The sequence below is a fragment of the Schistocerca gregaria genome, chromosome 3 (assembly GCF_023897955.1).
Source record: "Schistocerca gregaria isolate iqSchGreg1 chromosome 3, iqSchGreg1.2, whole genome shotgun sequence".
In the NCBI taxonomy this organism is placed as follows: domain Eukaryota; kingdom Metazoa; phylum Arthropoda; class Insecta; order Orthoptera; family Acrididae; genus Schistocerca; species Schistocerca gregaria.
This window is the reverse complement of record NC_064922.1, coordinates 232,191,979-232,209,368: the sequence shown is the minus strand read 5'-3', so window position 1 is coordinate 232,209,368 and position 17,390 is coordinate 232,191,979. Positions and strand designations below refer to the sequence as shown.

Below are 17,390 nucleotides of genomic sequence, written 5' to 3'. Positions count from 1 at the left end.
GGGAGGACTCGAACCTCCGCCGGGACCAGCCGCACAGTCCATGACTGCAGCACTTGAGACCGCTCGGCTAATCACGCGCGGCGCGATGAACACATTTCTTGCAACGAGAGACCAGTTTGTTGATACCGTCATTGTAGAACGTTTGACCTTGTTGACGGTGTCACGTCCTCACCTCTGCTTGCACCGCTTCATAACTATCAAGGTTAAGTCCTCGGGGGTGTTCTTTAAGGTTTGGAAACAGACAAAAATGGGATGGGGCCAAGTCGGGACTGTATGGAGTCGGGAGACAGATGAAAATCGGATGGGAACGAGACTATATGGAGGATGATCCATGTCACTGAACCAAGGGCGTCGGATTGTTGCAGATGTCGCAGCGCTCGTGTGTTGTCATGCTGAAGGTGTGAAGGTGCTCCATGTGTCGATGAATTCTTCGAATTCTTGCTTTCATTTTACTGAGGCTCTCGCATACCTTGCAGAGTTTATGGTGGTGCTTATAGGCATGAGTCCCGAATACACACCTTAAATATCCCAGAACTCCTTGAACATGACCTGGCTGATGGCACTTCTGTGGCGGAACTGCACTGATGCTCTCTTTCATCGCTTGCCACAATTTTGCTAAGGAACCCATCACTCTCTCGCTCAAAACGCAAAAGAAATTATCGACACATGAGCAGTACCCTCTATAAATGTCAGGAATGAGCATTCGAGGCATCCACGAAGCACACAGTTTTCGGTATGGCAGTTCTGCAGAGACGGCCAGAACACACTCTCGTGATATGCCACACATACCTGTGAGCTGTGTAGTAACCGACGATTTTGTCTGACGAGTTCTTTAACATCTTCTATGGATTTCAAATGGAGGCAAATTTTCTGCGACTAGAAACTCGATTACAGGATGCTCTTTCTCACGCACCGACATACGTTGTTACATTACACACCGTGTCAGCGAAACGGGAAAGTGGACCGATTGATGTGCATGACATGTAGCCGATATTTAGAACAGAATAAATTCTTCGCTGGCATTACTTTCGGAACACCCTCGTATTTATTGATGACTTTATGGTAGGGAGATGAAAATTTCGCGAAAACAACAACGCGAAAAATAACGCGAAATTAGCGGTTTTTAGGGAAATCAGCGACTTTTATGACATATTGCGAAATCTGTAATTTTGCAATGTATAAAACTTATAAAAACAAGGACGACATTTGGCTAATATTCGTAGGCGATGCATTGAATGCCAAAGCTGCATTTTGGCTGCTAATCTCCTCTAACCTGGGGGTTCTTGTACGATCTTAAACTAACTGCTCATTTCGTGCGGAACTGACTTTGATTTGACGATGTAAACAACACCGAAATCAGCAAAGAGACGCCACTAATTTGGCAAAAGAAAACCAAAAGTTTGGCCAACAAACAACACCGAATTTGCCACAGAGACACCACTGAATTTCGCAAAAGACAGCATCTAACTTGTCAAAAATCAACACCAGATTTGGTAAAAAAACCCAACGAATTTGGAAAAAACAACATCGAAGTTAGTAAAAACAACCTCAAATTTCGCAAAAGCACCAACTCGACCAAAATAACAGCACTGAATTTGGTAAAAAACCGAACAACACCGAACTTGGCAAAAAGCCAAATAACACGAAACTTAGCAAAAATAAAAATAACACCGAATCTGGCAAAAACCAGACAACACCGAAGATGGCAAAAACCACCGAACTATGAAAGAATAATCATCACAGAATTTCGCGAAAAAAACACGGATTTTGGCAAGAAACGCATACTTTGACAAGAAACAACACAAAATTTGGCAGAAAAAAGCATCAAATTTGGCAAAAAGCAGCACAAAATTTGCCAAAAAATAACAAAGAGTTTGTAAGAAAATGAAACAGTTACAGCCGTCCTTATGATTTATTGTGTAGCTACTAGTTTCGTGATAACCCCTTCAGCATCCCGCCCTGTTGGCTGTGCGGTCTAAAGCCGTCGGCACACGGACCGCGCATCCGAGCGTTGAGCCTTGAGCGTCCCGAATTTCTGACGTCATGGCGTGGAATAGCACGTTCGGGAGTCTTTCAGAACGTGCAGAGCAATATCTGGCTTGTCAGAAATTCTGAGCGTGCGTCTGAGCGTTGAGCAATGAGATGGCGCAACGCCACCTACGTCACACGCACGGCGTCTCCCTTCAGTACAGAGTTGCGAGGTGCCATATTGGTATTCATTTCAAGCGTACATGAATATATACCGTTCCGAGCACCATAAAATTGAGAATCACTGCAAAACCCGTTGTAACTGTGTGATTCGTTCCAATAAAATAATGAGAAACATCATATTCGTGGCAAAAGAATCATTGTAACTTGCGTATAATGAGAGTAGGCTGTTTGAAGGCAGCAACACACTGAAGATCCACCCAAAACGCATTGTTCTTGGTACAATTTGTTATAATTAAGTTGCAGTTAGTAACACATCCACGATTAAGGTTTTAGCCGGCACCGTAGCTCAGCGTGTTCGGTCACAGGGTTAGCTGCCCTCTGTAATAAAAAAACTGAGTTAATCGATCAACAATTAACTAAAACGGGTGTGTTACAACGTCCGCCCCGAGCAGATGCAACGAACATAAGCGAACAAAACGAGATTAAAAAAGAAAAAAAGCGTAATGAATAGCGTCACTGTCCTGTATAGAGTTATTTTGTTGGGGTGGTGGTTCGCGTCCAGACACGACCACTTTTTTTCTAACATTCGCGTTTTTATTAGGTTCTGATAGTTTATTTTTAGTTTAGTTTAGTATAGACTATAATATTTGATGTTATGTAAATACAAGTTCACCTTTTTTGTGGGGTGACTTTGTTCGATTGGCTTGATTTACAGGACCCCTTGCGCTATTTGTGTAAAGCTATTTTGCTCCTTTTTCTTTTACGTTTCGTAATTCACGGGTTGCAAAGATTCTGCTACTGGGTAGGAACAGTGATCACGTAAGACTGACGTTGGGGTTTTAATAAAATGTGGGAGTGATGAAATAAAGTTTATCTTGTGCGGAGAAGTATTCCAAATTTCTACCGCACTGTTTGTAATAGAACATTATATGTCTCTATCCTTACTGATTGGTCGTGGTACTTTCCGTTTCGTGGACGATGGAGAAAATGTGCGTTTTAATAGAGCTAACGTGGAATTTTTACGCGCGCCCGTTGAGTAAACAGTGTGGTTTACGAACTAGAGACATCCCTCAACTGCCGCTGGAGTGCGTTGCGATCGCGTATACCATGTTGAGGCCCACGTACCGTATACACAAGTCGCATCACTCCTGAGCGTTCAGCAGCACGTTGAACTTGGGGCACGCTCAACGTTAACGTTCGACAGCACGGTCCTGTGCCGACGGCTTAACGCACGGCCATCCGGGCGGGAAGGAGCGTCTTGTGCCCGGCACGAATCCGCCCGGCGGATTTGCGTCGAGGTCCGATGAAATGGCTAGTCTGTGGATGGTTTTTAGGCTGTTTTCCATCTGCCTCGGCGAATGCGGACAGATTCCCCTTATTCCGCCTCAGTTAGACTATGTCGGCGATTGCTGCGCAAACAAGTTCTCCACATACACCATTACTCTACCACGCAAAACATAGGGGTTACACTCGTATGGTGTGAGACGTTCCCTGGCACCATATGGTGTGAGACGTTCCCTGGGTCGGCCGCGGTGGTCTCGCGGTTCTAGGCGCGCAGTCTGGAACCGTGCGACTGCTACGGTCGCAAGTTCGAATCCTGCCTCGGGCATGGATGTGTGTGGTGTGCTTAGGTTAGTTAGGTTTAAGTAGTTCTAAATTCTAGGCGGCTGATGACCACAGCAGTTGAGTCCCATAGTGCTCAGAGGCATTTGAACGTTCCCTGGGAGGGGGGGGGGGAGGGGGGGGGGGGCGAACCACATAGTAACCCTGGGTTTGGTGTGGGGCGGCGGAGGGGTGAAGTGGACTGCGGTAGTCTTCGTGGGGTTGTGGACCACTGCGGTTGCGGCGGAGACGGAGCCTCTCCGTCGTTTCGAGGTCCCCGGCTAACATACAATACAATACCCCTTCAGCATCAGCTGAGGCCTGGTGCACTGAAGCGCCGAAACTGGTAGCTACACAGCAAGTTGTAAGTAGGCTGTTTAGGTTTTTATGTTGGTAACGCCATGTAGCGCTCCATATGAAACATCCCCTTAGAAAAATTATTGAATTATTGTGATGGTAAACCCCTTACGTTATTTGATTTTCAATCAGCTGAACAAAACTGAACGTACTCCGACATTTCTCTCTTTACTTATTCTGATCATCACTAAATTGACACACAATATTTTTAGCGCAACGTGTAATCAGACTTTTAATAATCCCTACACAAGAATGGCACTGACTAACGATAAACTATACCTTTCATGAATCACTTTCCTCACAAAAATCTTCGTTACTCGAGCTACTGCAATACAGCGACCGCCAATACTGCCAGATAAATAAAGGATTCTAACTATTGAAGGGACTAACTACTGATAAGCATAGTTAGCAAATGGGATTTTGATAAAGAACAAACAATGTATTTACCTTAATAACGTTGAACAGTCATAATATATATATCAGTTCATGACATCCAGTCTTACAAATTTACTGTCTCTGGTGGACACACGTCCAGATCATCCGCTCTCAAAACTCCGCTATCTCTCTCCCCACATCCACCACTGCTGGCGGCTTACCTCCAACTGCGCAACGCTACGCGCTGTTAGCATCCAGCTGCCGCTGCCCAACACTACAATGGCATACACCAATGCAGACCAGCCACAGACTGCACACAGCACAGTCAGTGATTTTCATATAGAGCGCTACGTGGCATTGTTGTTGTTGTTGTGGTCTTCAGTCCTGAGACTGGTTTGATGCAGCTCTCCATGCTACTCTATCCTGTGCAAGCTTCTTCATCACCCAGTACCTACTGCAACCTACATCCCTCTGAATCTGCTTAGTGTTTTCATCTCTTGGTCTCCCTCTACGATTTCTACCTTCCACACTGCCCTCCAATACTAAATTGGTGATCCCTTGATGCCTCAGAACATGTCCTACCAACCGATCCCTTCTCCTGGTCAAGTTGTGTCACTAACTTCTCTTCTCCCCAATCCTATTCAACACTTCCTCATTAGTTATGTGATCTACCCATCTAATTTTAATCATTCCTCTGTAGCACCACATTTCGAAAGCTTCTGTTCTCTTCTTGTCCAAACTATTTATCGTCCATGTTTCACTTCCATACATGGCTGCACTAAATACAAATACTTTCAGAAAAGACTTCCTGACACTTAAATCTATACTCGATGTTAACAAATTTCTCTTCTTTAGAAACGCTTTCCTTGACATTGACAGTCTACATTTTATATCCTCTCTACTTCGACCATCATCAGTTATTTTGCTCCCCAAATAGTAAAACTCCTTTACTACTTTAAGTGTCTCATTTCCTAATTTAATTCCCTCTGCATCACCCGATTTAATTCTACTACAATCCATTACCCTCGTTTTGCTTTTATTGATGTTCGTCTTATACCCTCCTTTCAAGACACTGTCCATTCCATTCAACTGCTCTTCCAGGTCCTTTGCCGTCTCTGACAGAATTACAATGTCATCGGCTAGCCTCAAAGTTTTTATTTCTTCTCCATGGATTTTAATACCTACTCCGAATTTTTCATTTGTTTCCTTCACTGCTTGCTCAATATACAGATTGAATAACACCGGGGAGAGACTACAACCCTGTCTCACTCCCTTCCCAACCACAGCTTCCCTTTCATGTCCCTCGACTCTTATAACTGCCATCTGGTTTCTGTACAGATTATAAATAGCCGTTCGCTCCCTGGATTTTACCCCTGCCACCTTTAGAATTTGAAAGAGAGTATTCCAGTCGACATTGTCAAAAGCTTTCTCTAAGTCCACAAATGCTAGAAACGTAGGTTTGCCTTTTCTTAATCTTTCTTCTAAGATAAGTCGTAAGGTTAGTATTGCCTCACGTGTTCCAATATATCTACGGAAGCCAAACTGATCTTCCCCGAGGTCAGCTTCTACTAGTTTTTCCATTCGTCTGTAAAGAATTCGTGTTAGTATTTTGCAGCTGTGGCTTATTAAACTGATTGTTCTGTAATTTTCACATCTGTCAACACCTGCTTTCTTTGGGACTGGAATTATTATATTCTTCTTGAAGTCTGAGGGTATTTCGCCTGGTTCATACATCTTGCTCACCAGATGATAGAGTTTTGTCAGGACTGGCTCTCCCAAGGCCGTCAGTAGTTCCAATGGAATGTTGTCTACTCTGGGGGCCTTGTTTCGACTCAGGTCTTTCAGTGCTCCGTCAAACTCTCCACGCAGTATCGTATCTCCCATTTCATCATCTACATCCTCTTCCATTTCCATAATATTGTCCTCAAGTACATCGCCCTTGTATAGACCCTCTATATACTCCTTCCACCTTTCTGCCTTCCCTTCCTTGCTTAGAACTGGGTTTCCATCTGAGCTCTTGATGTTCATACAAGTGGTTCTCCTATCTCCAAAGGTCTTTTTAATTTTCCTGTAGGCAGTATCTATCTTACCCCTAGTGAGATAAACCTGTAGATCCTTACATTTGTCCTCTAGCTATCCCTGCTAAGCCATTCTGCAGTTCCTGTCGATCTCATTTTTGAGACGTTTGTACTCCTTTTTGCCTGCTTCATTTACTGCATTTTTATATTTTCTCTTTTCATCAATTAAATTCAATATTTCTTCTGTTACCCAAGGATTTCTATTAGCCCTCGTCTTTTTACCTACTTGATCCTGTGCTGCCGTCACTACTTCATCCCTCAAAGCTGCCCATTCTTCTTCTACTGTATTTCTTTCCCCCATTCCTGTCAACTGTTCCCTTATGCTCTCCCTGAAACTCTGTACAACCTCTGGTTCTTTCAGTTTATCTAGGTCCCATCTCCTTAAATTCCCCCCTTTTTGCAGTTTCTTCAGTTTTAATCTACAGTTCATAACCAATAGATTGTAGTCAGAGTCCACATCTGCCCCTGGAAATGTCTTACAATTTCAAACCTGGTTCCTAAATGTCTGTCTTACCATTATATAATCTATCTGATACCTTTTAGTATCTCCAGGATTCTTCCATGTATACAGCCTTCTTTCATGATTCTTAAACCAAGTGTTACCTATGATTAAGTTGTGCTCTGTGCAAAACTCTACCAGGCGGCTTCCTCTTTCATTTCTTAGCCCCAATCCATATCCACCTACTACGTTTCCTTCTCTCCCTTTTCCTGCACTCGAATTCCAGTCATCCATGACTATTAAATTTTCGTCTCCCTTCACTATCTGAATAATTTCTTTTATTTCATCATATATTTCTTCAATTTCTTCGTCTTCTGCAGAGCTAGTTGGCATATAAACTTGTACTACTGTAGTAGGTGTGGGCTTCGTATCTATCTTGGCCACAATAATGCGTTCACTATGCTTTTTGTAGAAGCTTACCCGCATTACTATTTTCCTATTCATTATTAAACCTACTTCTGCATTACACCTATTTGATTTTGTGTTTATAGCCCAGTAGCCACCTAACCAGAAATCTTGTTCCTCCTGCCACCGAACTTCACTAATTCCCACTATATCTAACCTTAACATATCCATTTCCCTTTTTAAATTTGCTAACCTATCTGCCTGATTAAGGGATCTGATATTCCACGCTCCGATCCGTAGAACGCCAGTTTTCTTTCTCCTGATAACGTCATCCTCTTGAGTAGTCCCCGCCCGGAGATCCGAATTGTGGACTATTTTACCTCCGGAATATTTTACCCAAGAGGACGCCATCACACTTAATCATACAGTAAAGCTGCATGCCCTCGGGAAAAATTACGGCCATAGTTTCCCCTTGCTTTCAGCCGTTCGCAGTACCAGCACAGCAAGGCCGTTTTGGTTATTGTTACAAGGCCAGATCAGTCAATCATCCAGACTGTTGCCCTTGCAACTACTGAAAAGGCTGCTGCCCCTCTTCAGGAACCACACGTTTGTCTGGCCTCTCAACAGATACCCCTCTGTTGTGGTTGTACCAACGGTAAGGCTATCTGTATCGCTGAGGCACGAAAGCCTCCCCACCAACGGCAAGGTCCATGGTTCATGGGGGAGGGGGAGGGGTACATGGCATTACCAACATAAAAACCTAAACAGTGTACTTACACGCAACGCTACGCCCTGTTAACAGCCAACTGCCCAACACAATAGCAAGTTATAACAATGCAAACCAGCCACAGACTGCACACAGCACAGCCAGTGATTTTCATATGGAGCGCTACAAGGCGTTACCAACATAAAAAGCTAAACAGCCTACATACAATGTAACATAATAATGGCGGCTGCAGGTGCTTCATTTTCTTACAATTGTGAATGGCCGTAGTCTCTCAGACCCCGAGTCAAAATGACGGACGTATAAAAACACAGAATTTTGTCATGAAGGAAAAAGATACTTTCCTGCAATTTTGTCATATGATGACATGATAGAGACCGTGGCTGTCGTTTGAAGACACAAATTTACTTTCAGTTCCTTTATTCAAAGGGTATCGCTACTGGTTTAGAATCGTTGTGATTCATCCCCAGACGGTTTACACGCTTTCTTTGTGACATGTGGTGTGTTTTTTTACAGATTAATTATCCTAAAATATAAATGATACATAATTATAAACACGCCACACACAGATTTATACGTTACAGATTTTCGTTGCATGTGACTTACGCGAAACGTCGGTTTGGAGTGTGTTTTCATAGCATTCGTCCAACTGATTCTTTCCTGTCACTACTTATTGGACATGTGCTGCAGACCAGGAACAGTAGCATCGGTATGACGCAGTGTGCGATTTGTGCTTTTACCAGTGGGGGGGATGTCTTAGGGGGTTAGTATAATTATATATTTTACTTGCTTGGACCGTGGCGTTACCCATGGTTAAACACTTATTTATAAATAGATGTTAATGCCGAAACTCACTGTTCTCGCGTATGCACTCTCAGAAAAACCATCCTTTGTAATATATTTAAAAGTACATTATAGGTAAAGCTTATTTACAAAATAATCTACATACAGGTATACGAGGGGAATTCAGAAAGTAAAGACACATTTGTGAAAAGCTGTACTTATTCTGATGATAGAAAACTGAAACATGCTTTATTTTTCTACGTAACCTCCCTGGACTTCAATGCAGTTTCCCCGACATTTTACAAGACTTTTTTTTTCATCAGAAAACACGTTTTTAGGTTGCATCTGTAACCAATTTTGCACCGCAGCAATGACGTCTTCATCACTTTCAAATCTTCTTCCCTGTAGTGCTTCCGTTAAGGGTCCAAACACGTGAAAGTTGTTTGGAGCCAGGTCTGGATTGTACGGTGGATATTCCAGCACCTCGAATCTGCTCTTAAGGAATTCAGAAATTTTGCTTTGTTTGAATGACGTTCTGAAATTCCGTAGTTCTTACACGGCCGGAAGCACTTAACTCACTACTGAAGCGGGAACGTGTGAAGTTCACCGTGTGTTTGATGGACGCGAGGCAACAAACGAACGGCACCAATTAATTTGGAGTACGCGGTGCTGGGGAGCCTGTGTTAAACTCCATCCACGTGCTTCGCGGCTAGCCAAGTCAGACTGTCCGATCCCGTCTGGTAGGTAGCGTTGCCCACTTCGCACTACTTCGCGCTTTCGTTCCAGGCGCGTTAGTCCGCGCCATGCCATTTGCAAAAACGTGGCCTAACGGAAAATTTTTGCACAGGTACCGGGCCGGGCACCACCCTCTGTGAGGGCCGGGGGTGGGAATTTCAGCCCCCAGCTCACCCAACGATGCGCTACGGCTGCTGCGGTATAACTGCCACACTACTTCCCTCGCAAGTAAACGGATGACGCACTTTAGACGAAAGCAACAGTGACAACATGAGAATGATGATTTAGTTCTAAATGTTTTCAAATGCTTAACTACTACATAACAGTTTTTCAAAATTAATAAGCAAGCATATTAATAGTAAGACTGTATTAAAAAGTTCCAGTGTTCGGCTCCACAAATATAATTATATGTCAAGTTTTACTCCCCCCACCCCCCGCCCCCCATCCCCCCCTGCCAGTCGCACACTGGTATGACGAGTACGCAGTGGTAAGGCGGATCAACGTACCTGGGCGAAGACGTAGCAGCCGTCTGCGCGGAAGGCGACGGGGTAGACGGAGAGCACGGCGGGGTGCGGGCTGACGCGGTAGCTGTAGTGGAACTCGCGCTGGAAGTCTGCCACGCTGGTGAGCTCGGCGTGGACAGCCTTGAGCACGACGGTGGTGCCCGTACGGCGGTGCGTGGCGAGCAGGATGCGCGCGAAGCAGCCCTCGGCCAGCGTGCGCGACACCGAGTACTCGGCAGACAGCGACAGCTCGGGCAGCGCCACCTCCTGCACGCGGTGCATCGACTCGGCCGCCGCCTGCTGCGCCTGCGACCGCGGACCGCCGCGCATCCTGGCGGCAAAGTACACGCTGTCTGTATAGCCGAGCACAACATACACTGAAGGAACAAAAACGCAACATCAAAAATAATTAATGTAGAATGATGAAATTACGGGAATGCATTCGTATAGGTTACATCTGTAAGTGATTAACACAGGTTATTATAAGCGCGAGATAAGCCATTGCAAATGTGAAATGCTGGTACATTAATAACCGGTGTAACCACCACAGCCCCCTTATCTCCCCTTCCATCCTGTTTTTTCCCCCAACAACCCTCTCTCCGCCTCCCTTCTCTCCCGCGAGCCCCTTTGCGTTTTCCCTCCTGTGCCTTTCCCCATTTCCTCACGCGTCTGCCCTGACCCCCCCCCCCCCCCTCTTGTGAGTCCTCTCCCACCGTCGGTCCCCCCTCCCCCTTTCGTTTTCCCTCACCTCCCCCTTTTTTCCCCGCTCATCTGTCTATGCGGCGCCCCCCCCCCCCCCCCCAACCCCATCTGCCCTTGGCTGTGCTGTGTCATCTTCGTACCAAACTTTTTAGTGCAGTGTTTCCAGTGATTGTTAAGTGATGTGGGTCTTTTCCGAAGTGTTGCGAACGGACTGTCACAGAGTTTTGGCGGCCAGAGTGGCCGAGCGGTGCTAGGCCCTACAGTCTGGAGTCACGCGACCGCTACGGTCGCTGCTTCGAATCCTGCCTCGGGCATGGATGTGTGTGTTGTCCTTAGGTTAGTTAGGTTTAAGTAGTTCTAAGTTCTAGGGGACTGATGACCACAGCAGTTAAGTCCCATAGTGCTCAGAGCCATTTGAACCATTTTGTCACCGTGTTTCTTCAATCGCCTGTCTACTACTATACCAGTCTCTTCCTGTGTATTTTATTAACATCGCCCACCCTTTGTTTTACGTCTTAACTTTCCACAATTTTAAGCCATTTTACAAATTACTTCACCGTTTTATCGCCTGCTTTTGTTGTTTCTTATTTTCTTATATTTTACAAATTCTGTAGGCTGAAGAGAAGCATACTAAGCTCCTGCCAGCCCATCTCCTTTGGGGGGAATCGAAATTCAATAAAGGAAAAAAAGGCACCTGTGGTGTGCATACTGTAAGACCTTCAGTACACACACCATCCGATTATTTGACTTGTCACTCTAATGAAGTAGGCGAGTATCAGCAATATGTCTCGTGGTCTTATCGTGGCGTGTTTATCTTCTCCAGTTAGGTCAGAAGATAAAAATGCCTCTTGCACGCTTAGAGTAGCAGATTGACGGTGACCAACTTTAAACAGAACTTGATTAATTTTCACACACATTTATTAAAATAATAACAAGCACAAATATTACTTAACTTGGTTCTGGATGCTGTATACAATTGACATTCTGAATTCCCGTGGTATTGATACGTTAATCTTATTCTCACATATGTCTCTGATACTTGACAAAAGTGTCTATAAATTTATCTTCATGGCTATGTACAGGAATATGGTAATCTTATTAGGTGCAAACCGAAACTTGACTATAGACTGGTACAGGCAAATGTAGAACTCGTACAGACTGGTACAGACTAATACAGACTGGTACAGACTCTTGCAGACAAATGCAGACTGGTACAGACTGGTGCAGACAAATGCAGACCGACTAATCGGAGGTCTGTACACTCATTATAATACCTCGTGCGTTCATCTATCACTGCGCCAGTGTGATCCGCGAGGAGAAAAGGTTCTACGTTAGCAGCAATCTCATTGGCTGTGTTACATATTAATATGTGGATCGGTGGAAGCAGAATTTGGTCCGTCTCTATGGCAGCACCATCTTGTAATGTGGAGACGGACGAGCGCTGCGCCTGCGCTGTTGTGCTTAGTGGGGCGCACTCTAGTGGGAAGGTTGTGTAAGCGCTAACTATGCAGAGCTATGTACACAACACCACCACAGCCCCCTATCGCCCACTTCCATCTTGTTTTTCCCCACCTACCCTCCCTCCTCCTCCCTTCTCTCCCCCAAGTCTTTTGTGTTTGCCCTCTTTTGCCTTTCCCCATTCCTTCTCGCCTCTGCCCTGCCCCCCCCCCCCCTATGAATCCTCTCCCTCCGTCGGTTCCCCCTCACCCTTTCGTTTTCCCTTACCTCCCCCCATTTTCCCCCCTCATCTTTCAATGTCCCCCCCCCCCCCCCACTGACCTTGGCTGTGGTGTGTCATCTTTGTGCCGACTTCTTAGTGCGGTGTTTCCAGTGATTGTTAAGTGTTGTGCGTCTTTCCCGAAGTGTTGCAAACGGACATCACGCTGTCGCTGGGTGTAATTTTTATATCTCTTGCGAACAGAAACCAGACTGCCGCCGTGTATTTATAATTGTCTCTCTTTAAATTTTACCTGTCTGCTTCCTGTATATTTTATTTGCATCGTCCGCCCTTTGCTTTCCACTATTTTACGCCGTTTTACAGTACATGTCACCGTTTTATCGCTTGATTTATTGTTTCTTATCTTCTTATGATTTACAAATTCTGTAGGCTGAAGAGCAGCTTACTAATCTGCTGCCAGCCCACCCACTTTGGGGGGAATAGAAATTCAATAAATAAAAAAACACCACAGCCAGAATGTTGAATGCAAGCATGTAGACGTGCTTGCATTGTGCTGTTCGGGTGCTGGATGTCAGTTTATGGGAGTGTGTGGAGTTTCACACCTGCACACCTGTTGCACTAGGTCGGTCAATACAGCGACGGTTAATTCTGGTAGTGGGTGACGCTGGAGTTGTCATCCAATGATGTCTAGTATGACAGATCCGGTGATCGAGCAGGCTGATGCAACATGTTAACGCTCTGTAAGGCATGCTAGGTTACAATAGTGGTGTGTGAGCGAGCGTTATCCTGATGGAAAACACCCTCTGGAATGCTGTTCATGAATGTCACTACAATAGGTCGAATCACCAGATTGGCATACAGATCTGTAGTCAGGGTGAGTGGAATAACAGTGACAGTGCTCCTGCTGTCATAAAAAGTCTACTCCATAACTTTGTGGGTAGGGTCAATGTGTCTAGCAAGGAGATAGGTTCGTTGTAGATCCGCTATTGACTTCCTTGTAACCCACACATGACCATTACTGGCACCGAAACAGAACCAGCTTTCATCAGAAAATGCAACAGTTCTCGAACGTGCCCTCCAGTGAGCCCTCTCGCATTTGAAACCACTGAAGCTGTAAATGGCAGTGGTCTGGGGTCAGTTGAATGCACTCTACAGGGTGTCTGCCTTAGAGTTATTCTTCAAATAACCGATTTGTAACGGTTCGTTGTATCACTGAAGTGCCAACTGCTGTTCGGATTTCTGCTGCAGATGTAGTATGACGCTCCAGAGCCACACGCCTACACGATGGTCTTCCCTCTCGGTAGTGCCATCCGGTGACTGGTCTTCTTGTGACCTTGCATAAACATGATCATGATCACCGCTGCGAGAAATTACACGCAACAAATAAAGTTTTGCATCACCTAGGTTCCGAGAGGTCGGCAACCTGTACAGAAAATTGAAATAGAGATCAACATAAATATCATTTCCGCCCTTTGTATTGCTCATGAAAACCACGCATTGCATTTTGTACCTCCGTACAGCGAGGCCTTCAGAGGTGGTGGTCCAGACTGCTGAACACACAGGTACCTCTAATACCCAGTAGCACGTTCTCTTGCACTTATACGTGTGTGTTTTCGTCGTGACATACTATCCACAAGTTCATCAAGGCACTGTTGGTCCAGATTGTCCCACTCGTCAACGGCGATTAGGAGTTGATCCCACAGAGCTGTTGGTGGGTCACATCGTCCATAAACAGCACTTTTCACTGTACCCCAGGCATGTTCGATAGGGTTCATGTGTGGAGAACATGATCACTCTAGTCGAATGATGTCGTTATCCTGAAGGACGCCACTCACAAGATGTGCACGATGAGGGCGCGAATTGTGATCCATGAAGACGAATGCTTCGTCAATACGCTGCCGATATGGTTGCACTATCGATCGGAGGATGGCGTTGACGTATCGTACTGCCGTTATAGCTCCTTCCTTGACCACCAGCGGCATACGTCGGTCCCACATAATGCCACTCCAAAACATCGGAAAACCTTCACCTTGCTGCACTCGCTGGACAGTGTGTCGAAGGCTTTGAACCTAACCGGATTGGCTCCAAACACGTGTCCGACGATTTTCTGGTTGAAGGCATATACGTCACTCATCGGTGAAGAGAATATGATGCCAAACGTGAGCGGTCCATTCGGAACGTTGTTGGGCCCACCTGTACCGCGCTAAATGGTGTCGTGGCTGCAAAAATGGACCTCGCCATGGACGTCGGGAGCGTACTTAAGCATCATGCAGCCTATTGCGCACAGTTTGAGTCCTAAGGCGACGTCCTGTGGCTACACGAAAAACATTATTCAACATGGTGGCCTTGCTGTCAGGGTTCCTCCGAGCAATAATCCGTCGGTAGCGGTCATCCACTGCAGTAGTAGCCCTTGGGCGGCCCCAGCGAGGAACGTCATCGACAGTTCCAGTCTCTCTGTATCTCCTCCATGTCCGAAGAATATCGCTTTGGTTCACTCCAGACGCCTGGACACTTCCATTGTTGAGAGACCATCCTAACACAAAGTGAGAAGGCGGACGCGATCGAACCGCAGTATTGACCGTCTAGGCGTGGTTGAACTACAGACAACACGAGCCGTGTACCTCCTTCCTGATGGAATGGCTGGAACTGATCGGCTGTCGGGCCCTCTCCGTCTAATAGGCGCTATTCGTGCATAGTTGTTTACATCTTTGGGCGGATTTAGTGACATCTCTCAACAGCCAAAGGGGCTGTGTCTGTGATACAATATCCACAGTCAACGTCTATCTTCAGGAGTTCTGGGAACCGGGGTGATGCAAAAAGTTTTTTGATCTGTGTATATACAGTGATTCCTATCCTGCCAAGACTTTCTCCAATATCTCAGAAGGAACATCTACCATCTCGTAGCCCTATTACATGGCCTCATTCGAACTCAGTGGCGTTGATAATGGCGCCTGTCACCTTAACGGCATTCTTGAGTAACAGCAACTCACCGCGCCCATTGTCAAAGTTACGAGAGTTACAGCGTGTGGTTAAAACAAACGTGACATGCATCCTCGTAGTTGCGCTACTGCGCCACCTTTATGCGACTTGCGCGAAATTTGAACAGACTTCATCCTTCAGATGTAGAAATACGCCTATCAACTTTCGTTTATGTCGCACAACTAGTTCTTCGTGTTAGAATTTTTTTTCATCAGTGTCTAATGATTAAAACTGTGTGCCCGACCGAGACTCGAACTCGGGACCTTTGCCTTTGGCGGGCAAGTGTTCTACCAACTGAGCTACCGATGCACGACTCACGGCCGGTACTCACAGCTTTACTTCTGCCAGTCTCTCGTCTCCTACCTTCCAAACTTTACAGAAGCTCTCCTGCAGGAGACGAGAGACTGGCAGAAGTGAAGCTGTGAGTACCCGCCGTGAGTCGTGCATCGATAGTTCAGTTGGTAGAGCACTTGCCCGCGAAAGGCAAAGGTCCCGAGTTCGAGTCCCGGTCGGGCACACAGTTTTAATCTCCCAGGAAGTTTCATATCAGCGCACACTCCGCTGCAGAGTGAAAATCTCATTCTAGTGTCTAGTGATATCGTCGTATATTTGCGTCTATTGTCCTCAATTGTTCTACTATAAAGATAAGAAAACTTCCGATTTTTGCACCTGAACTTATTCTTACTCGTATTCATGTTTGTGTCCAGTTCATGCGGTCATTTGTTGTTCTATGTGTGCTAAAAGTACATAGGGTAAGTTTCTTGCAGTAAATATTTCTTTGTGCATTACTTATACTGTAGTAAATTGCACATGCTTGCACTTCTCTTGGAACAACTGGAAGAAATAGGGTATCAGAAAAGCCGAGAAAGAGGAGTAAAACGTCCTTCCTCGAATTTCTGCGGGTGTCCCGGGAAGATCGTGATGAACGACATCCAAGAACAATCTTGAATACGTGGCACCTCTAGTACCCCATCTCAAATACATATTGACTGCAGGGCGAGGTCGCGAACTGTGTCCTCTACTCCTTTTTCTTCTTCCTCCAATACTTACGCACTATACCTGTCCCGGTTTTGCATTTGTAATACAATTTTTCCCTCCTCTATTGTTTGTTTTTCCTAGGCGCTTATACTTGTTTACAAACACGTTTAAGTTGTTGCCTCCATATCTCCCTATATTCTTCCACTTTGTCGTTTAAATTATATATTTCTAATTTTCCTCGAATATTCTTGTTTTTCATAAGATCCCTCCTCGAGCAACTTTTGACAGATATTAAAAATCTCTCTTCAGTCGCTTATACGTTGTTTTTGTTTTCCCTTTTTTCAGTCTAAGATTCACTGCCGTAGCCTAAGAAAGGCACAGTCACTGTTTTGTAAAAACTTAATCTTGTCTCTCTCCTCGTCTTGTTCTTTACAGTTTTATTTGTACTTCCACATATGTGCCTAACTTTATTGATTTTATTCTCTACACCATTGTCGTTAGTCAAACTTATTATCGCACACAAAATATCTAAAACCTGAAACATGTTCCAGTGCCTTGTCTTCGATAACAATTTCTGATCGGACTGGGTGTTTTCCATAGTGAGCCGTAAATTTAGTTTTAGTGCTGCATATTTTCAGTTTAGTGTCTTCCTAGTTGATATAATCCCCACACCAATTGTAAGTTTACTTCATTATTCTATTAAGACTACATTATCTGCACAGAGCATAGTGTTTAGATGATAGTTTCTTTCCACTTTTGTGCCTTCATTTACTTTATTCTTTCATTTTTTATGAGATCCTCGTTACAGGTGTTAAATATTGTCGGTCCCAAGCTGCATACGTGCCTGACGCCTTGTTTATTTTTCCCTCTTCTGTTTCTTAAGCTACCTCTGTTTATGATT

The 17,390-nt window shown here is 45.0% G+C and overlaps 1 protein-coding gene across 1 annotated transcript in view; it reads right to left on the bottom strand.

The window, feature by feature from the left end:
* The window catches only part of LOC126356015 (serine/threonine-protein kinase meng-po), a 159,423-nt gene that overhangs the window by 39,862 nt on the left and 102,171 nt on the right, over window positions 1–17,390 (bottom strand). Inside the window, exon 2 of the mRNA XM_050006666.1 lies at window positions 10,156–10,483. Within this exon, the coding sequence (XP_049862623.1) occupies window positions 10,156–10,482 (327 nt within the window). The 5' untranslated portion in view covers window position 10,483. The remainder of the gene's footprint in view (window positions 1–10,155; window positions 10,484–17,390) is intronic.